The 22,473-nt window shown below is 45.9% G+C and overlaps 2 protein-coding genes across 2 annotated transcripts in view; one reads left to right on the top strand and one right to left on the bottom strand.

The window, feature by feature from the left end:
- The window catches only part of kif16ba (kinesin family member 16Ba), a gene marked incomplete at both ends in the record, with an annotated part of 40,605 nt that extends 37,058 nt beyond the window's left edge, over positions 1–3,547 (bottom strand). The window contains one exon of the mRNA XM_080547131.1: positions 3,501–3,547. Coding sequence (XP_080403257.1) covers positions 3,501–3,547 — 47 coding nt within the window. The remainder of the gene's footprint in view (positions 1–3,500) is intronic.
- Positions 3,548–10,416: 6,869 nt separating this feature from the next.
- On the top strand, positions 10,417–17,965 carry snrpb2 (small nuclear ribonucleoprotein polypeptide B2). The gene is made up of 7 exons (XM_080546726.1): positions 10,417–10,461; positions 10,971–11,066; positions 11,561–11,733; positions 12,637–12,771; positions 13,189–13,227; positions 16,148–16,236; positions 17,368–17,965. Exons 2-7 carry the CDS (start codon positions 11,003–11,005, stop codon positions 17,525–17,527), a joined length of 660 nt encoding a protein of 219 aa, XP_080402852.1. The 5' UTR covers positions 10,417–10,461; positions 10,971–11,002; the 3' UTR covers positions 17,528–17,965.
- Positions 17,966–22,473: the final 4,508 nt, after the last annotated feature.

Here is a 22,473-nt window from a genome sequence, read left to right as displayed (position 1 = left end):
GTTGAATCTCACCTAATCTAATCTAATCTAAAATAATCTAAAATAATCCCATCACTATTACTCCCTATTTTCATCAGTGTTTCAATCCTTGAATCTGTGATGGAAATCAAGCAAAGCCACTTCAAGTCTGACTTCCATGGTACCTGGGAACGCGTTGTCGGAGAGAAACGCCCTCTGTACAAAGGACCTACTGACCAAAATCCCTGTTCCCCGTAGCCTACATGCTTGCACTGTTACTGTTCAATAAAATGTTATACATCTAGACATTGTGGTATTTCTTTATATACGTATCCCAGACTGCCTATCAATTGTTTCTCAATAAACAGTTATGTTCTTCCCATTGTCATACTTCCGAGCTAAACGAAATGCCTTCCCAACCAGCGAGACTTATAGAAATGACGTTGTTTTATTGATTTAAAAAAAAAGGGTAAAACTGTAAAGAGAAAATAGAAAACTCACATTAATCCCAAACAATTTAACAAACTTCAGTTAACGTAATGTGGAGTCCGTTCATTGATCGATGCTGTCTGTTCAGTTCCCAGTGAGGCGCCCGTTCAGCGCTGGACCCGTTCAGCGCTGGATTTGACGCATGGCATAGCGCGCATGCGTCAAATCATGTTATATTATTATATATTATATAGCTCGCATCTAATCGTATCGGATGAGAAATAGACATTAAATGGCATATATAGGCCGCTACACAACAGTAATCACCGCGACAAACAGCTATATTAGATTTGGAGAAGAAAAAAAATATGATTTTGATTTTGATTTTTTTTATTATATTTTAATATGATGACCGGAATATATCACGTTTGTCCGGTAAATCGAATTCTTCCCGGACACGATGTCCGACAGCAAATTTTTCTAACGGAAACCCTGGTATGCACTCACCGCAACGCAAGTCGCTTTAGATAACAGCGTCTGTTTAATTAGCATATATTACTCGTGGCTGTGCTATGTTGTAGCCTTGTTGGAGATGTTTTGTGACACACACACACACACACACATACACACATACACACACACACACACACACACTTAAAGCAATTCATTTCTAATTACAGGTGAGATTACACAACGTGCCACATAACGCTGGCTTCTCTCTCTCTCTTTCTTTCTTTCTTTCCCCCCGAAAAACGTTCCCAATACATAACAGCTCATAGTGGTGAACACACACCACACACAGCCAGGTGTTCATTAAACAGGCGACACAGACAAACAGACACACACAGACACACACACACACACACACACACACACAGACACACTTTAAGGCTACTTCCGCATGTATGTTTGTTATGAATGAGTCACCTCGCTGGCTGTGTGACAACTGCACAGACCCGTTGTGTCTAATTGGTTAATTAGTTGGTGCAACACTCACTTCAAACGGAGTTCTGATATTTAAAATCCCAAAACATCTGTCCCTCTCTGAAGTATAATGACACAATGTAGCAACTATTACTGTCGTCCCAATTCGTGAGAGACAGACATGCATACTTAAGCTTTTAAGGTCCTTTAAATCTTTTCATTTTAATGAACCAGCTAGGACACTCAAGTCTCATGGAGGTCCGACATGGACACAAACAATGCATCACTCTCACCGCCTCTGACCGATCACATCACTTCCAAACGACCCACCGCTACCACCCACTACCACACCACTACCACCACTACCACCCACTACCACCACTACCACCCACTACCACCCACTACCACCCACTAGGACCACCATGCATGTCTAAACAGTTACACTAGGCTACTTCAGATGTTTCCTGATGGCAGATGGCGTCCTGGGACGGGTGCTGAGGGACTGCGCCGACCAGCTGGCCGGGGTTTTCACCAACATCTTCAACCAGTCCCTGTCCCAGGCCACCATCCCACCCTGCCTGAAAACCTCAACTATCATCCCAGTCCCGAAGAAAAGCACGGTGAGCTGCCTAAACGACTACCGCCCGGTGGCACTCACACCAATCATCATGAAGTGCTTCGAGAAACTGGTCCGGGCCCACATACTCACACGCCTCCCGCCCAACCTGGATCCATACCAGTTCGCCTACAGAGCCCACAGGTCCACAGAGGACGCCATCGCGACGACTCTCCACGCCACTCTATCCCACCTGGAGAGGGGAAACAGCTACGCGAGACTGCTCTTTGTGGACTTCAGCTCTGCCTTCAACACCATCCTTCCAGACAGGCTAGTGACCAAACTACTAGACCTGGGACTATCACACTCTATATGTGCATGGATCAAGGACTTCCTGACCGACCGCCCCCAGAGGGTGCGGGTGGGCTCCCACACCTCCACAGCCCTCAGACTCAGCACTGGGTCCCCCCAGGGCTGCGTGCTAAGCCCCATCCTCTACAACCTCTACAACCTCTACACCTACGACTTCACCCCCGTCCACCCCAGCAACTCCATCGTAAAGTTTGCAGATGACACCACCGTGGTGGGCTGCATCTCGGGGGGGGACGAGGCGGCGTACAGGGATGAGGTAGAGCAACTGAGCAAGCTGTGCAAGGTTAACAACCTGCTGCTGAACAAGTCAAAGACCCAGGAAATCATCGTGGACTTCAGGAGGAAAAAGTCTGAGATCCAGCCCCTGCTCATCGACGGAGAGAGCGTGGAGAGAGTCTCAACCCTCCGATTCCTGGGGATGCACATGCGGGATGACCTGTCCTGGAAGAACAACACAACAGCCACCATCAAGAAGGCACAACAGCGGCTCTACTTCCTGAGAGTCCTCAGGAAGGAACACATCAAGCAGGAGATAATGGTGGCCTACTACCGCGGCGCAGTGGAGAGCATCCTCACCTACGGCATCTGCAACTGGTTCTCCAGCTGCACAACCGCGGAGAGAAATGCGCTACAGAGAGTCGTGAGAACAGCCCAGAAGATCACCGGCGCCCCCCTCCCCTCTCTGGAAGAGCTGTACAACACACGCTGCCTCAGGAAGGCCTCCAAGATCTCCAGAGACCCAACCCACCCTGGGTACAAACACTTTACCCGGCTGCCCTCGAAAAGGCGGTACAGGACCATGGCCGCAAGGACAAACAGACTGAAGCACAGCTTCTACCCCAGGGCCATCCAGGCCCTGAACACAGCAAAGACCTAGGTTCTGGGCCCTGGACAGTCTGGACGGATTGATGGCAGCTGCTGGACTGAAAAAATCAGGTGTAGTGCTGAGGCACAAATATGTACATTTCTAGCCTGCAAACTGCGACACTTCAAATGAATGTGCAATAACACTATGTGCAATATGACAACCCTAGTCGTCTATCTGTACAGTATAGTATAGTGGATAGTGTACAAAGCCTTTATTTATGTAAACCAGCTCCTTCCCTTCTTGTGTTTTTTTGTTGTTATTTTTTTCTTTCCTAGCACCAGGGGAGCCCCCCCTCCTAAATTTCGTTGTTTGGTACCTGTACTATATCAATGACAATAAAGACCATTCATTCATTCATTCATAGTGTTTTTCTTCCACACTTGACTGACTTACCGCCTGTTCATCGGCCGAAGCCGGACAGCCACTTTCACCGATGCCATCGTCGCATCCGTCTCTGTCTCTGTCTCTGTCTCTGTCTCTCTGTCTCTGTCTCTCTGTCTCTGTCTCTGTCTGCGGTCAAGGTGCTGCCAGCTTTGTCCGGTTCGACTGCAGAGAGACTAGAACCCTGAGGTGGCACCCTGAGGTCTCTGTCTCTGTCTCTCTCTCTCTGTCTCTCTCTCTGTCTCTGTCTCTCTCTCTATGTCTCTCTCTCTCTCTCTCTCTCTGTCTCTCTCTCTGTCTCTGTCTCTCTCTCTATGTCTCTCTCTCTCTGTCTCTCTCTCTCTCTCTCTGTCTGTCTCTGTCTCTCTCTCTATGTCTCTCTCTCTCTCTCTCTCTGTCTGTCTCTCTCTGTCTCTCTCTCTCTCTCAGTCTCTGTCTCTGTCTCTGTCTCTCTGTCTCTGTCTGCGGTCCAGGTGCTGCCAGCTTTGTCCGGTTCCACTGCAGAGAGGCAAAACACACACACATACAAACCCTTTGAGACTGGTTATGGCTGTTACTCCTGTGCAGTAGAGTCTACCAGACTGCTCTGCTCTGTATAAGTCAACACAATGTGACATTTTCATTACACTTTAGACTGTAGAACAACAAAAGCTTTAGACAACAAAGGTGAAATATCTTCAGGGCTAAAGAAAAAAAAAAAAGAATAGAAAGGATTGATGTGGTTACCTGAATAAGAACGCTTTTTCTACCTCCTGCACAGAGATGGTGTGAAACACTCTCCTCTCTGGAGATCCTGGCTCTGGCTCTGTCTCTCTCTCTGTCTCTCTCTCTCTCTCTCTCTCTCTCTCTCGGGGGTGTTGCAGCAGGTCCCCCAGACCCCCAAACACTAAACAGAAACAACTCAAGTCACTTTCTCTTGTAGGAGGTGGTTGTGCTGCTGTGGGTTTATGTAGCCCCCCCTCTGCAGCGGCTGAGCTGTCCGTCCCCCCCTCACCGCCCCCTGTGACTTGACTGTGCACTTTTATCAGCCGCTTAGCTTAGCCTAGCCTAGCCTAGCCTAGCCTAGCCCAGCCCAATCTGAGCCACTGCAGCGTTAGCCTAGCGTAGCCTAGCCTCGTCGAGCGCCACAGGAACGGAATCACAACCCCTGACGCGTCATCCAGCAGCTGATCAATCACAGCCCAGCTGATACGGAGGCCGGCAGAGGACAAGATAAGATCGCTCCTCCTCCCCCAGTATGGACCGGTTTGGGGTTTTTCGGGAAGGAAAGGAAAGTTTATGACACATGAACGATTATAAATGAATGAATGAATGAATGATATTTATTGTCATTAATACAGTACAGGTACCAAACAACGACATTTAGGAGGGGGGGCTCCCCTGGTGCTAGGAAAAAGATTAAAAACAAGAGAGAAAAAACTAAAACGGTCTTCGAATGTAGATTTAGAGAGGAAACACAACATTAGAGAAAACACGACATTTTATATCATGTTTTTGTTTGTATTATGCATGGTGGGGGGGGGGGATCTAAATAATATATATATTGTATAAATATAGTAATTCTTATATTATTTAGTTATTTTTTGGTTATCTTTGTTCTAACTATGCCTCTTGGATTGTATGGTTTATTCTTGTTTTAATATAGTTTATATTATTGCTATTGTGTGTTTTATTGATCACTAGTGTTCTAATAATAATAATAATAACTTTATTTGTATAGCACTTTACATCAAAGTGCTTTACAATAGGAAGCAGCAAGCACAAATACAATAGGTAAAAAAACAACACATTTTAAACAATATAAAAACAGCTATTTCAATTTTAAAAACACACAATTTCGCACCACAAATATAATAGGTAAAAACACAAATTTTAAACAAATTTAAAAACAACTATTTCAATTTACAAAACACACATAATTACAACAGCACAAATAAACAGCCTATGACACGTAGACAACAGAAAACAGGTGGGTCTTTAGCTTATTTTTAAACACTTTTTACTGATTCTGCCTGTCTGATATCCAGTGGAAGACGGTTCCAGAGAGTTGGTGCACGGAAGGAGAACGCACGCTCACCGATTGTCTTTCTTCTAACCCTAGGAACAATCAGCAGGGCAGAGCCTTGTGAGCGCAGAGCCCTTGAGGGCACATATCAAATCAAATGTTACTTGTATAGCGCATTTCTTACAAGATGCAACTCAATGCGCTTCACACAATGAACATTTTCCGTCAATCAGTCAATCAATCAATCAATACTGACAGAGCCGCAAGCAGGCAAAAGTAAAAACCTGTACACTATGTAGCCAGGAAAATGGGCTTTAAATATGTGGAATGGAATGGAATGGACTTTATTTGTCATTGCTACAGTACAGGTACCAAACAACGAAATTTAGGAGGGGTGGCTCCCCTGGTGTTAGGAAAGGAAAAAGAAAACACATTTTAGAAAAAGCATAGATGCATAAAATCACAAGAAGGTAAGGAGCTGGTTTACATCAATAAAGGCTATGTACACAATCCACTGTACTATACTGCACAGATAGTCAACTAGGGTTGTCATATTGCACAAAGAGTATTTTTTCACATTATTTTAAAGTGTCACAGTTTGCAGGCTTGAAAATGTACATGTTTGTGCCTCAGCACTAGCTGCCATACAATCCGTCCGGACTGTCCTGGGCCCAGAACTTAGGCCTTTTCTGTGTTCAGGGCCTTGACGGCCCTGTGGTAGAAGCAGTCCTTCAGTCTGTTTGTCTTAGCGGCCGGGGTCCTGTACCTCCTGTTCGAGGGCAGCTTGACAAAGTGTACGTGCCCAGGGTGGGTCGGGTCCCTGAAGCCCTCCTGAGACAGCGTGTGTTGTACAGCTCCTCCAGAGAGGGGAGGGGGGCACCGGTGTTTATCCTGTGTGGATGTTAAAGCACGTTGAGCTGCAACGTTTGCAGGAAAAGTGCTTTACAAATAAAGCTTATTATTATTATTATTATTATTATTATTATTATTATTGTCTGCTGGTGTCATGCACTTCCCTCCTCGTCCGGTGGAGGCAGTAGAGGGTTAATCCTGCCCGTGACTTCCGTCCATCCACCGAAGAAGAAGAACCAATGCAAGGAGTTTGATTTCTAATGGGCAGGAATTTAAAAAGTATGTTGAAGATCTGGAGGTTATGCCAAATGTAATATGTGTACAAGAATCCTGGCTGATTCCTAAACTAGATTTTGTGATAGCAGGATATGTGTCAGTTAGACGGGACAGAGATACCGGTAGGGGTGGGGGGGTCATCACCTTTATTCAGAGTGGCATACAGTACAGGGAGGTGAGGAAAGGAGATGACTTGGAGTTTATCATTATTGAGGTGTGGTCGAAGGAGGGTAAAATCCTGATCAGTAATTTCTATAACCCATGTAGACAGTTAGAAATTAAACAACTGGAAGGTATTTGGAAGGATCTGTCTGGGAAAACAATCTGGTGTGGGGATTTTAATGCGCATAACACACTATGGGGAGATAGGGATGATGCTAATGGGACTATTATAGAGGAGTTCATGGGAGAGGAGGGTCTAGTGTGTCTTAACGATGGGTCTGCAACTAGAATAGATATCACCAGAGGGACTGAATCAGTCTTAGACTTAACCATAGTATCCAGGAATGTGGCAGATAAATGTGAGTGGGAAGTTCTTGCAGGGAATACCATTGGAAGTGATCATTACCCCATCAGGGTTCGGGTGGGGGTGGAACTGGGAAAGGATTGTGAAATAAGAGGAGGGAGATGGATACTAGAGAAAGCGGATTGGGGGAAGTTTGCAGAAGTAAGTGAAGAGTGGTTGTCCTTGGTAGATGGGAGTAGGGGCATTGAAGAGGTATGCAGCGAAATTAATGCAGGTATAGTGGCTGCAGCAGGGGAGGCGATACCGAAATCAGGGCCAAGGCAAATGAATAGAAGAGTACCGTGGTGGTCAAAAGAATGCAAAGATGCTGTTAAAATAAGGAATGGAGCATTTAGGAGACTGAAGAATCTCCATAACTTTCAGCTACTGACTGAATATAAGAGAGCACAGGCACTAGTAAGGAGAGCTGTTAGGAAGGCAAAGAGGGAGCACTGGAGAAAGTTCTGTGACTCTGTGGGACGTACTACTCCAATAGGGCAGGTGTGGGGAATGGTTAAAAATATGAAAGGGATAGGGAGGAAATATGGGTATCCTATGCTTATTGAAGGTGATGATGTTATTGTTACAAGCAAAGAGAAAGCTGAAGTCATTGCTAGAACATTGGTTAGGGTACATAGCTCTGACAACTTAAGTCTGGAAGAGAAGAAAGGGAGGGAAGAGACTATGTTAAGGTATCCGGATGTAGATGTGAGGGTGGATGGAGTAGAGGGCAGCTTGGATGCATTGTTCACTAGAGCGGAACTACTTAAGGTGCTGAGGAAGTTAAAGAAATCTGCTCCAGGGAGGGACTCTATCTGTTATATCATGTTGGAGAAGCTGAGTGATAAAGGGAAAGATGTTCTGTTGATGCTGTGCAACAAAATTTGGGTAGAGGGAGTAATTCCCCAGGGGTGGAAAGAGTCCTTAATTGTGCCAATTAGAAAACCAGGTAAAGATCCCCACAATCCAAGCAGCTATAGGCCAATTGCATTAACCTCCCAGGTGGGAAAAACTATGGAGAAAATGATAAATGACAGGTTAACCTACTGGGTGGAATCAAAAAATCTGCTACAGAGTTACCAGAGTGGATTTAGAAGAGGGAGAGGTACTATGGACCCTGTTATATGCTTGGAGGATGACATTAGAAGAGCTCAAGTAAACAAAGAGGTAGTGGTAGCAGTCTTTTTTGATATTGAGAAAGCATATGATATGATGTGGACAAAGGGACTGTTGATAAAATTGCAGGAAATGGGGGTTGGGGGCAGAATGTTCAGGTGGATTAAGGATTTTTTGTATGAAAGGAGCCTGAGGGTTAAAATTGATGGGGAGGTCAGTGCTAGATATATAGCAGAGAATGGAACCCCCCAGGGAAGCATTGTAAGCCCCTTATTGTTCGATATTATGATAGATCATATTTTTAAAAATGTACAGGGAACTGACGGAGTGGCTTTGTTTGCTGATGATGGTGCTATGTGGAAGAAGGGGAGGAATGTAGGTTTTATTGTTAAGAAAATGCAGAAGGCAGTTAATGAAGTCCAGCAATGGGCTGTACAGTGGGGATTTAGGATTTCGGTAGAGAAGACCAAGGTTATGTTTTTCTCAAGGGGGAACATTGGTCCTGAATTTAAAATTCAGTTGGCAGGCAGAGAGTTGGAAAGAGTTGAGGTTTTTAAATACCTCGGGATGTGGTTTGATAAGAGGTTAACTTGGGCCTTCCACATACAGGAGATGGAGGCTAAATGCAAGAAAGTTTTAAATATAATGAGGTGCTTGTGTGGAGTTGAGTGGGGTGCGTCTGGGTCTGCATTGAGAGCAATCTACACTGGCATGATGAGATCAGTATTTGATTATGGCTGTGTGGTTTATGTGTCAGCGTCTAAATCCACATTAAGGAAACTTGATATGTTGCACAATCAAGCTCTGCGCATTTGTAGTGGATTAGCTAAAACTTCTCCGATAGCAGCAATCCAGGTAGAGGTGGGCGAGATGCCTTTGCATTTGAGAAGAGACCAGCTTGCTCTGGTATATTGGGCTAACCTCAAGGGACACAGTGGGGACCATATTGCACAGCCAGTCCTGAGGGATTGCCAAGAGAGGCTGTATGAGGGAGGGAAAAGCTTTGGGTGGACAATCCAACATAAAGTTGTAAATATGAGCATAAGCAATTTTAATATTAGCCCCACGGTGGCATTCCCTGCAGTCCCCCCCTGGACATTTGAAGAGGTGACAGTAGATCTAGGACTGCTTGAAGCAAAACAGGAAGGGGGAATAGATAAATGGAAGGTACAGGAATACATTAGGGAACAGTATAATCAGAGGTTGATTATCTTCACAGATGCATCAAAAAGGAGTGATGGGAGGGTGGGAGTAGCTCATGTGATACCGGAAATGGGTCTGGCTATAACAAAGAGGCTGACTGATAATTTGGCGGTTTACACAGCAGAACTTTTAGCCATATGGTTTGCCCTGTTATGGGTTGAAAGTGTTGGGTGTAACAGGCAAGCAGTAATAGCATCTGACTCCAGCTCTGCTCTTTTAAGTATGCAAAATGCACACTCAGCATCCAGGATGGATATTATTTTAGAAATTTTACAATTAGCAAGTGGGATGTTAAAAGCAGGTTTTAAATTTTCTTTCCTGTGGGTGCCAGCTCACATAGGGGTGGAGGGAAATGAGTTGGCTGACACCTATGCCAAGAAAGCAGTAGAAAAAGAGAGAGTGGAGGTGGAAATTAAATACAGTAAGGCAGAGGTAAAAAGTATTATAAAAGCAAAATCGTATGAGAAATGGCAGTATATTTGGAACAGTGGGACCTCTGGGAGACACCTATTTTATTTTCAACCAAAAGTGAGGGTGGATAATAGTACATGCAGGTCCAGGCGTGAAGAGGTGGTGCTGGCCAGGTTAAGGATTGGACATACCAATTTAAATAGTACCCTGTTTTTAATAAACAAGCATGCAGATGGCAACTGTGAGCAGTGTCTATGGAATAAACCAGAAACAGTGGAACATGTTTTAATACACTGCCAAAAGTACCATAACGAAAGGCGTAGGTTTATTGCTCAGGTGGAGGAAAATAAAGAAGTATTTGAGATGAAATATATTTTACAGAGAAGGGAAGGGAAGATTTTAAAGTTGTTGTTTTTCTTTTTAAGGGAAACAGGGCTTTTAAAAAGAATTTAAGTTAGTAAAGCAAGTCCTGTGCCACACTCCAGTCCAGCGGTGGCGGTAATACACCATTTGGTTGTCAACCGCCAGTTGAAAAAAGAAGAAGAAGAAGAAGAAGAAGAAGAAGAACCAGGAACCGCGTTGACTGAACCAGGACAGAGAGAGAGGTGAGCATGCGACAATCTAACTTCTCCTGAACTTCACCCATCATATCATCTGGTAGATCTGGACTTAGTGTTGCGTTGATCTATCTCCACGTGTGTCTGCGAGGTTTACCAGCCAGGGGTCTCAGGGTTGCAGCTAGAGTAACTCTTGCTAGAGATGCTAGCCAGTTAGCCACAGCCCCCCCGTCCAGAGCCATTCATTCTCTGTCCCTCCCAGCTAATGACTGTTAGCATGTGTCTGTTGTGTTTATTGAATGAATGAATGAATGAATGAATGGTCTTTATTGTCATTAATACAGTACAGGTACCAAACAATGAAATTTGGGAGGGGGGGGCTCCCCTGGTGCTAGGAAAGAAATACTAAAAACAAGAAGGGAAAAGAGCTGGTTTACATAAATAAAGGCTATATACACTATCCACTATACTATACTATACAGATAAAACACTGTGCTGTACTCTATGCTATGCTATAAATATCCTAACATTTCCTATCTCTGAACCTTGTGTTCCAGGTAAAGGGGTTGTTTGTTGTTTGTTAATCATCATGGATATCCGGCCCAACCACACCATTTACATCAACAATGTGAACGACAAGATCAAGAAAGACGGTGAGAAGACTGCTTCTCTTCCTCCTGTAGAAATTAATCAGGATCCTGACACATGCACAGCTCTCCTCCAGTGTTCCTGCCTGCTCATGTTTACGCAATAATAATATCTCATCCTGTGTTTCGCAGCAGCTACAGTGCAGAGCTATGTATTAATGAGTCCTCTAACAACAGTTTGTATAGCCTTAATATAACCAGTGTTGTTGCACACATATACACACACACACACACACACACAATGTAATCTATCTATATTAGTTTTACATACTCTAATTTACAGCCTACATACTTATTGTTCTACTGCCCCTGTTCTGTCATTGACGTATTAAACTATTGTTGCTTATATAGTGCTGTTTATTACATTGATGTTTTTTTTTAAATGATGTTGTTGTTTGTATCTTTATGTCTTACGCACCGACCACACCAAGTCAATGTCCTTGTATGTGCGAATATACTTGGCAATACAAATAATTCTGGTTGTGGTGGTTGTGTTCCAGAGCTGAAGCGGTCCCTCTACGCCCTGTTCTCCCAGTTCGGGCAGATCGTGGACATCGTGGCCCAGAAGACCATGAAGATGAGAGGCCAGGCCTTCGTGGTGTTCAAGGAGCTGGCCTCCGCCACCAACGCCCTGAGACAGCTGCAGGGCTTCCCCTTCTACAACAAACCCATGGTAACATACTCTCTCTCTCTCTCTCTGTTTGTCTCTCTGTCTCTCTCTCTCTCTGTCTCTCTCTCTCTCTCTGTTTGTCTCTCTGTCTCTCTCTCTCTCTGTTTGTCTCTCTGTCTCTCTCTCTCTCTCTCTCTCTCTGTTTGTCTCTCTGTCTCTCTCTCTCTGTCTCTCTCTCTCTCTCTGTTTGTCTCTCTGTCTCTCTCTCTCTGTCTCTCTCTCTCTCTGTTTGTCTCTCTGTCTCTCTCTCTCTCTCTGTTTGTCTCTCTGTCTCTCTCTCTCTCTGTCTCTCTCTCTCTCTCTCTGTGTTTGTCTCTCTGTCTCTCTCTCTGTTTGTCTCTCTGTCTCTCTCTCTCTCTGTTTGTCTCTCTGTCTCTCTCTCTCTCTCTCTCTCTCTCTCTCTCTCTCTCTGTTTGTCTCTCTGTCTCTCTCTCTCTGTCTCTCTCTCTCTCTCTGTTTGTCTCTCTGTCTCTCTCTCTCTGTCTCTCTCTCTCTCTGTTTGTCTCTCTGTCTCTCTCTCTCTGTTTGTCTCTCTGTCTCTCTCTCTCTCTCTCTCTCTCTTCCCCTTCTACAACAAGCCCATGGTATGCTGTCTCCAGTCACATCAGAGAAGACTCTGTCTCTCTGTCTCTCTCTCTATCTATCTGTCTCTTTCTCTGTCTCTCTCTCTGTCTGTCTGGGCTCTCTCTGTCTCTCTCTCTCTCTGTCTCTCTCTCTCCCTCTCTTTCTCTCTCTTTCTCTCTCGCTCTCTGTCTCTCTCTCCCTCTCTCTCTCAAAACACTCCCTCTCTCTCCCTCCCTCTCCCTCTCAGCAGTGCAGGATCAGTGATCAGTGGTGTTGACGTTGACGGTGTTTGTTTGGCTCCTCCCCCCCTCCCCCTCCCCCCCCCCCCCCTCCCTCCCCCAGCGCATCCAGTACGCCAGGACGGACTCAGAGGTGATCTCTAAGATGAGGGGAACGTTCGGGGACAAGGACAAGAAGAAGGACAAGAGGAAGAAGACGCTGGACCCGGTGTCCATCATGAACAAGAAGCCCGCGCTGGTGAGTCACCGTGGCAACCGTCAACCAATCACACGCCAGGAGAGGGGAGCCGGAGGGCTGGACTGGCCTGCTTACACACACACACACACACACACACACACACCAGGGGAGGCTGGTACATACACACACATACATACACACACGCCAGGGGAGGCTGGTACACACATACACACACACACACGCCCTGGTCCACCCACTGAACCCCAAATTGCTCCCAGTGAGCGGGCCGGCCGGCGCCTTGCATGGTAGCTTGCCGCCATTGGTGTGTGAATGTGTGTGTGAATGGGTGAATGAGAGGCCGTGGTAAAGTGCTTTGGATAAAGGTGCTGTATAAGGGCAGTCCATTGGTTACCATGGTTACTGTAACAGCTGAGAAGGGATGTGATGTAACGATGACTTTCTCTTCCGTCTCCCCAGGGCCAGGCCAACACACAGCCCAACACACCCGCCACTCAGGTGAGCTGCTCAGGCCCTCCTCTGGGACGCAGTAAGGCATGGTCCAAGAGAATGGTCCAAGAGAATGGTCCAAGAGAATGGTCCAAGAGAATGGTCCAAGAGAATGGTCCAAGGGGATCCAACAGAATGGAGATGAAAGTTTATTTTTTCTGAGTGCGGCAGTCCCACTCATATTGTTCATCTTATTGGACAGATACAGTGAAGACAGACAGGACAGTAAGGAGGAGAAGGGAGAGAGAGAGAGGGCATGTCAGAAGGGCAAGGGATTCGAACCCATGCCGACACGGGCATATGTGTGCACTGTAGACCACGGTGCTAGACCACTGGACCACCCCAGGCCATGGTGCTAGACCACTGGACCACCCCAGGCCATGGTGCTAGACCCCTGGACCACCCCAGGCCATGGTGCTAGACCACTGGACCACCCCAGGCCATGGTACCAGACCACTGGACCACCCCAGGCCATGGTGCTAGACCACTGGACCACCCCAGGCCATGGTACCAGGCCACTGGACCACCCCAGGCCATGGTGCTAGACCACTGGACCACCCCAGGCCATGGTGCTAGACCATTAGGGGTGTAAATCACCAGCTTCATCACGATACGATATTATATCGATTTGTTTGTATGACGATACAATGTTTGACGATATCACAATGTCAGTCACGATACGATTTCGATTCGATTCGATTCAAGATCGATATGATGATATGATCGATATGACGCGATATCATATGCCAATCTAACACAATTATCAACTCACAAAAACAACTAGAATATGATTTGAACATTTTATTTGTGAGCTCTTCCAGGTATCCAGCATTTAAATCATATTGTATTATACAGTATTCTTCTGTTACAAAAAGAAAAATAGACCCGTTCACTAGTCTCACAAACAAGAGATATTCAGCTTTAAAACATTAATGTCCTATGAAACAAAACTGGAAGAACTTGTCCCCCCTTTTTTAAGGCAGGATTTTTGTAAACGTTCACTTTTTTACTGTCTCATAAACACAGTATTTTTAACAGTTAGAACTGAACCAAGGTCACCATTTAACCTACAGTATATTTGTGCAATAATAATAAATAATAATAAAATAATAATAAATAATAAGTGCAAATGCAGTACAGTGCAGTACATCTTATATACATTCTTCTTAACCAAAATAAGCAATTTCAGCTGGAGAACAAAACAAATGTAAACAATTCCGCATTCTTAGTGCATATTGACAGATCACTAAGTATATCCTCCAGTGTTCTTCTTTGGGAGGTTTTTCTTCAAAAAAACTAACTGATCAACATGTTCAGGAGACATCTCTCCCTCTCTCTCTCTCTCTCTCTCTCTCTCTCTCTCTCTCTCTCTCTCTCTCTCTCTCTCTCTCTGTCTCTCTCTCTCTCTCTCTCTCTCTCTCTCTCTCTCTCTCTCTCTCTCTCTCTCTCAAGCACACACACACACACACACACACACGCCACGCCCCCTCCCTCCCCCCTCCTCCCTCCCTCCACACGGGAACACCCTGGCTGGCTGCTGTGCCGCATTTCGTCAAAATGTTTCCAGACCGCCGACTTATTACCGAGAGGAGAGCGAATTTCGTCGTCGTTATCCCTGCTACTCGCCATGACTTGACCTGCACAGTGTGCAGCGCTCTTTGGTGACAGCGGAAATGGTGACAGTCACGCAGAATGTGCCATTTCAAAATAAAGGTGTATCTTTAAGATGACGATATAGATCGATATTTTTACATTGCGTCGATGTAATCAGATCGTTAGTCAATGAATCGATGCATCGATGTGAATCGATGTATCGTTACACCCCTATAGACCACTGGACGACCCCAGGCCATGGTGCTAGACCACTGGACCACCCCAGACCACTGGACCACCCCAGGCCATGGTGCTAGACCACTGGACCACCCCAGACCACCGGACCACCCCAGACCACTGGACCACCCCAGGCCATGGTACCAGACCACTGGACCACCCCAGGCCATGGTGCTAGACCACTGGACCACCCCAGACCACCGGACCACCCCAGACCACTGGACCACCCCAGACCACCGGACCACCCCAGACCACTGGACCACCCCAGGCCACGGTGCTAGACCACTGGACCACCCCAGGCCACGGTGCTAGACCACTGGACCACCCCAGACCACTGGACCACCCCAGGCCACTGGACCACCCCAGGCCACTGGACCACCCCAGGCCACTGGACCACCCCAGACCACTGGACCACCCCGGGCCATGGTGCTAGACCACTGGACCACCCCAGGCCACTGGACGACCCCAGACCACTGGACCACCCCAGACCACTGGACCACCCCGGGCCACTGGACCACCCCAGACCACTGGACCACCCCAGACCACTGGACCACCCCAGACCACTGGACCACCCCAGACCCCTAGAATGGGAATGAAACAACAAGGTTTGATGTGAAGAGGACGTTCTCGTCCCGGGGTTCAGGACCGGACCACACGGCTGTGCTACCTGCCAGCACAACGAGCTCCCAAACATTACATTCTATCGTCTGTCTAGAATTTGTATTGTGTTCTATTATTCTATTAGCTGTTTTTGCTTGTGTGGGTGTGATTTATCACGCCGGTAAGTCCTCCTATCGATTACACCGTCGACCAGCATCTCTCTGCTAATCAACCACCAGACTATAAAGTCTGACCAGCATCTCTGCTAATCAACCACCAGACTATAAAGTCTGGGCCGGGAGTGTTTTATTGTTTTATTAGGCGTTATTTACACGCTTGTTTGTTCTTCCCTGTCGCCTTTTGTAAAAGTGATCGATTGTTTTGATCGTTTTTTTTTCTTTTTTTCTTTTCATTAACAACAGAATCAGACAAAACAGAAATATATATTTTTTTATTTTTTTAAAGGAAAACAAACTGATTGTTTGTTTGTTGTCTCCAGGTTCCAGACAACCCACCCAACTACATCCTGTTCCTCAACAACCTGCCAGAGGAGACCAATGAGATGATGCTCTCCATGCTGTTCAACCAGTAAGTCCTCCTGATCACTTCCTGGTTCGTCGTGTGTCCTCCTGATCACTTCCTGGTTCGTCATGTGTCCTCCTGATCACTTCCTGGTTCGTCACGTGACCTCCTGTTTCATCAGTCATGAGTTGAGCTCTACCCAGAGTGCCTCACTCTGGCTGCATTCATTCAACAACAATTGTTTAAGAGGAGGATGATGATGCTAATTGATACATGCATTTCTTTAGTCGGTTTATGCACACACACACACACACACACACACACACACACACACACACTGTATATACACTCCCCCCGACAGGTTCCCTGGGTTCTCTAGATGCTAACCTGTCTGTCTGTCTGTGTGTGTTCTGACATGTTCTCTAGATGCTAACCTGTCTGTCTGTGTGTGTTCTGACATGTTCTCTAGATGCTAACCTGTCTGTCTGTGTGTGTTCTGACATGTTCTCTAGATGCTAACCTGTCTGTCTGTGTGTGTTCTGACATGTTCTCTAGATGCTAACCTGTCTGTCTGTGTGTGTTCTGACATGTTCTCTAGATGCTAACCTGTCTGTCTGTGTGTGTTCTGACATGTTCTCTAGATGCTAACCTGTCTGTCTGTGTGTGTTCTGACATGTTCTCTAGATGCTAACCTGTCTGTCTGTGTGTGTTCTGACATGTTCTCTAGATGCTAACCTGTCTGTCTGTGTGTGTTCTGACATGTTCTCTAGATGCTAACCTGTCTGTCTGTGTGTGTTCTGACATGTTCTCTAGATGCTGACCTGTCTGTCTGTCCGTCTGTGTGTGTTCTGACATGTTCTCTAGACATGGTCTCTAGACCAGTGGTTGTCAAACCTCTCCGCGGGGACCCCCAGCCGCTCCACGTATTTCATCTGTTCCACCAGCAGCACACCTGATTCAACTGATCAAATCATAATTGCTTTGTAGTTGATTAGTTGAATCAGGTGTGCTGGTGGCGGTGGAACAGATCAGATATGTGGAGCGGCTGGGGGTCCCCGAGGAGAGGCTGGGGGTCCCAGAGGGAGAGGTTTGACAACCACTGGTCGAGATGACTTATCTATCTGTGTGTGTGTGTGTGTTCACCCTGACATGTTCTCTAGATGCTAACCTGTCTGTCCCCCCCCCCCCCCCTAACAGGTTCCCAGGCTTCAAGGAGGTGCGTCTGGTCCCAGGCAAACACGACATCTCCTTTGTGGAGTTTGAGAGCGAGGGGCAGGCGGGCGTGGCCAAGGACGCGCTGCAGGGCTTCAGGATCACGGCCACATGCGCCATGAAGATCACCTACGCCAAGAAGTAGATCCCTACGCCAAGAAGTAGTCCCCAAGAAGTAGTCCCGGCCCTGGCCACGGCGTATGAACTCTGGGTTAAAGATGGGTTGGCCCCCCTGATTATTTTGTATTTTAAACCGTTCCCCCCCCCGCCATCTCAGTCTTCGATTTTTATTCTACCGGCCGTGTCATCGGATATGGAATGTTCCTGGATATGGAATGTTCCTGGATATGGAATGTTCCTGGGTATGGAATGTTCCTGGATATGGAATGTTCCTGATGATGTACTTTTTTGTTGTTTGTTTGCGTTTTTTTTTCTTTTTTACTGACGTCCTTGCCGTTAGTTTATCTGTCTGTGGGGGCGGAGAAGAGGAAGGGTGACCTTTGACCCCTGAACTCTGACCCCCCCCCCCCCCACTGTGTCAGTCTGTTTTGTAAGGAAGGCAGAATAATAAAGTACTTGTTTTGTGTAACTGTGTGGACTGCTCTTCCAGCCCCAATAGGTGTGTGTCGTGACGTTCGTGCGCGTGGCTCTCGTTTGCATTGGGGTTGCATCCCTAATGTAAACTGGCAGTGCATTCCACAATCTGGAGCATAAAAAAATGAAGAATGCAGCCTCACCAAATCTCTTCATACACACAGATACACACAACTACACACCAATTCCTCGCGTGCGTGCGAGCTGTGTTTACTCATACAAGTCACTTAAGAGAGACAGACCACTTAGGTCTTCAAGCACTTTGAGCTGCAACGTTTGCAGGTAAAGAGATTCACAAATACAGTTATTATTAGAATATGAATCGACCTCTCTCTCTCAATCTCTCAATTTCAATTTCTTTGCCATGGGAAACATACATTTACATTGCCAAAACGTGTGAAGATAAAAAACTAAAAGAATGTAATGTACATGCTAGAATAAATAAATAGATTACATACTAGATAACAAATAAATAGATTACATACTAGATAACAAATAAATAGATTACATACTAGAATAAATAAATGATTAAACTTATTTCACTTATTTATGGTTTTAGCCCATTTGATCTCTCTGTTTGTGTGTCTGTCTCTGTGTGTCTCTGGCTCTGTGTGTGTTGCGTTGCCAGGAGAAATATTTAACCAGCGCCTGATTGAGTTAGCAGACTCTGTCTGATCAGCATTACTAGCAGCTGTAAATGTGTGTGTGGCTCTCTCTGTGTCACTGTGTGTGTGTGTGTGGCTCTCTGTGTGTGTGTGTGTCATTATGTTGCCTCAGCTCTGCTGTCTTCCTATACTTCACACCTCCTCGTCTGACACACACACACGTGGGTGGTGCGGTCCACTGATACAGGATCTGATCACAGCTATTGATCAGGAGGCTGGTGGAGGCCCACGGGTCCTGTTAATGATCTAGAAAGATCTATGATCTCTCTGCTGCTCTCTGCTTCCTGTCGTCTGGGCTTGGAGGAGGAGAGATTTATCTGTCAAATATAAATATATAACAAGAGATTTATCTGTCAAATATAAATATATAACAAGAGATTTATCTGTCAAATATAAATATAAGAGATTTATCTGTCAAATATAAATATAAACTCCTCAAAAAAAGTTTGGAAACATTATTTCAGTCGATTCTTCCTCCCCTTTAATAATACCAATTGGTATTGTATTTTATATCGTTGGAAAGCCTGATTAGTCACCTTTACAACGAGGTACAACTTGTAAGGATCATGCATTCGTGGAATGAGTAACACAGCTAAACGTGTGGGTAGTGGCCCAAATTTTTTTGCCAAAATCCCCTGCAATATTCTTCTGTTGGTATTCACTCTCGTTTTGAGCTTCAAGTGCTGCCAGGTGGATGTCAGTCACAGGTGTGTGACTGGCACCTAATTGACAGGAATGATATTCTGGGGCCAGTGGCGATCCCATATCTCCAGAATCTGGGACCTAACTGTGTTGCTCATTCCACGAATGCATGATCCTTACAAGTTGTACCTCGTTCTAAAGGTGACTAATCAGGCTTTTTCCAACGATATAAAATACAATACCAATTGGTATTATTAAAGGGGAGGAATAATCAACTAAAATAACGTTTCCGAAGTTTTTTTGAGGGGTTTATAACAAGACGTTTATCTGAAAAGTGTAGCTCAGTGGTTTTCTTGTTTTGGTGTGTGTGTGTGTGTGTGTGTGTGTGTGTGTGTGTGTGTGTGTGTGTGTGTGTGTGTGTGTGTGTGTGTGTGTGTGTGTGTGTGTGTGTGTGTGTGTGTGTGTGTGTGTGTGTGTGTGTGTGTGTGTGTGTGTGTGTGTGTGTGTGTGTGTGTGTGTGTGTGTGTGTGTGTGTGTGTGTGTGTGTGTGTGTGTGTGTGTGTGTGTGTGTGTGTGTGTGTGTGTGTGTGTGTGTGTGTGTGTGTGTGTGTGTGTGTGTGTGTGTGTGTGTGTGTGTGTGTGTGTGTGTGTGTGTGTGTGTGTGTGTGTGTGTGTGTGTGTGTGTGTGTGTGTGTGTGTGTGTGTGTGTGTGTGTGTGTGTGTGTGTGTGTGTGTGTGTGTGTGTGTGTGTGTGTGTGTGTGTGTGTGTGTGTGTGTGTGTGTGTGTGTGTGTGTGTGTGTGTGTGTGTGTGTGTGTGTGTGTGTGTGTGTGGGCGAGAGAGTGTGTGTGTGTGTGTGTGTGAGCGTGTGCTCCCAGCAGGGGACAGACTTTTGTAGAGACGATATAAAGAGAAGAGAGACACACACACATATACATACACACACATACACACACACCCACGCGCACACATCTGACACACACACACACACACATCTGAAACACACCTCACACACACACACACACACACACACACACACAACTGAAACACTAGACACATATTGTGAAAGCCTAGTGCAGCAGTTGAGTGATCCAGCTGCTTCCACATGGACATGAGAGTTACATGGTGTCTGCTAATGAGGTCTGTCTGTCTGTCTGGTAATGAGGTCTGTCTGTCTGGTAATGAGGTCTGTCTGCCTGTCTGTCTGTCTGTCTGGTAATGAGGTAGCGCAGTGTTATAACCTCTGGTCTCCGCTTCCAGACGCTTTCTAACAGCACCGACGTGCGTCTGCTTGTCAACCAGCCGACCCTGAAATAGCCACAATTAAACGGCATCACACCCACAACAAGACACACAAAGACAACGCTTCACAAAACACTTTGAGTTTGGAGTCTTACATAATAATAATAATAATCATAATCATAATAATAATAATAATAATAATAACTTTATTTTTATAGCGCTTTTTGTTACGGGTCTACTTAGATCGATGCCATCGGCTATCGACTTGTTTGCTTGTTTCTGCATGACCCGTGTGTAGGTGCCTGTTCCCTCCATCTTGATATTACATGGCTGAACTTGATACACGTCTCTGTCATCATTGCTGCATCATACCATACACAAACATGGTGTCAGAAGCTGCTGAACTCACGTTAGCGGAATATTAGATAATATGAAGTGAGTACAGGTAGAGTAGCCTATGTCTGGATCGGAATCAAGTGATTCGGATACTTTAGAAGACGAGACAAGTCAGCGAGCAACGATAGCTAGCATGGCAGCCATTACTTTTCCACCCCCTTCACCCATGAGCTTCACGGGCGATTGGAGCGTCAATTGGGACATATTCCGGGCCGAATATGAGGACTATGTCATCGTTACTGGCATAACTGAAAAGGACAAGAAAATCCAGGCTGCAACTCTGAGGACCGTGATGGGAAGTGAATGCAGACATATATACCGTCACAACTTAAATCTTTCCGAAGAGGATCAGGGGGATGCTGCGATCATACTGGCCGCGTTGGAGAAGTATTTCAAACCTACCAAGAACACAATATATGAAAGGTACGTCTTCGGGAGCTGCAAACAGGAGGAAGGAGAATCTATAGACGGTTTTGTGACCAGGCTGAGAGAAAGGGCAGCAACCTGTGAGTACGGACAGTTAAGAGATGAGATGATTCGTGACAAAATTGTACTGGGTGTTGGTAACGAGAGCATAAGGCGCAGATTGCTTAGAGAAAAGCAACTGACGTTGATCACAGCAATTGACATGTGCCGTGCAACGGAGCAGACAGACATTCGTATGAGAGCGATGGAGATAGCGAGTCCTCCGCACGTAGAAGCGGTGCTCGCCGTTGCTAGGCAACAATCTAGGCAACAACAATCCAGGCAAAACCAATGGAGGCAGAGCAATTCACCCAGAGCTGTAGACGCAGGCTATGCATGTAAATACTGTGGCAACTCGCATGCAAGGGGCAGAGATCACTGCCCAGCATTCGGAAAACAATGCAAATCATGTGGAGTAAATAATCACTTTGCTAAAGTGTGTCAAAAAAGCAAAAGACCCACTGAGGGAAAGATACACTGCATGGAAAATACAGCTGAGAGCTCAGAACAAAACAGTGAGGAAGACATATACATGCATGAGTCAATTGGTGCAGTGCAAGCCAAAGGGAAGAAATGGTTTGTAACATTACGTTTTCACAACAAGCCACAGCAATGTCAGTTGGACTCTGGAGCGACATGCAATGTCATGAGCCTTCATGACAAGAAAAGGCTGGCACCCAACGCACCACTCTGCCCAAGTGAGGCTAGACTAAAGCTGTACTCCGGGGAAACACTGAGCTCCATAGGCATCTTTGAGACAGAATGTAGAGTAAGAGGTCAAACATACAAGCTCTCATTTGAAATAGTTAAGTCTAGGCAAAATCCTCTCCTGTCAGGCTCTACCTGTGAACGCCTAGGTCTCATGCAGTTCACAATCCCTGAGGATGTGCTCAAAGTGGAACATGCACAGCCTGGAGCCCTAACCAAGGAGCAGCTGACTAACAAATACAGTGATGTATTCAACTCACCTGTGGAATCTCTACCCGGGGAGGTCCACTTTGACCTAGATCCCAGGGTTCCTACAGTTCAATGTGCCCCTCGCAATGTTCCCATTGCAATGAAAGCAGCAGTCAAAGCCCAGCTGGACA

Source organism: Nansenia antarctica (genome assembly GCF_963989245.1).
Source record: "Nansenia antarctica genome assembly, chromosome: 16".
In the NCBI taxonomy this organism is placed as follows: Eukaryota; Metazoa; Chordata; class Actinopteri; order Argentiniformes; family Microstomatidae; genus Nansenia; species Nansenia antarctica.
The sequence above is the reverse complement of the archived record's forward strand: the minus strand, read 5'-3'. Positions and strand labels throughout refer to the sequence as shown.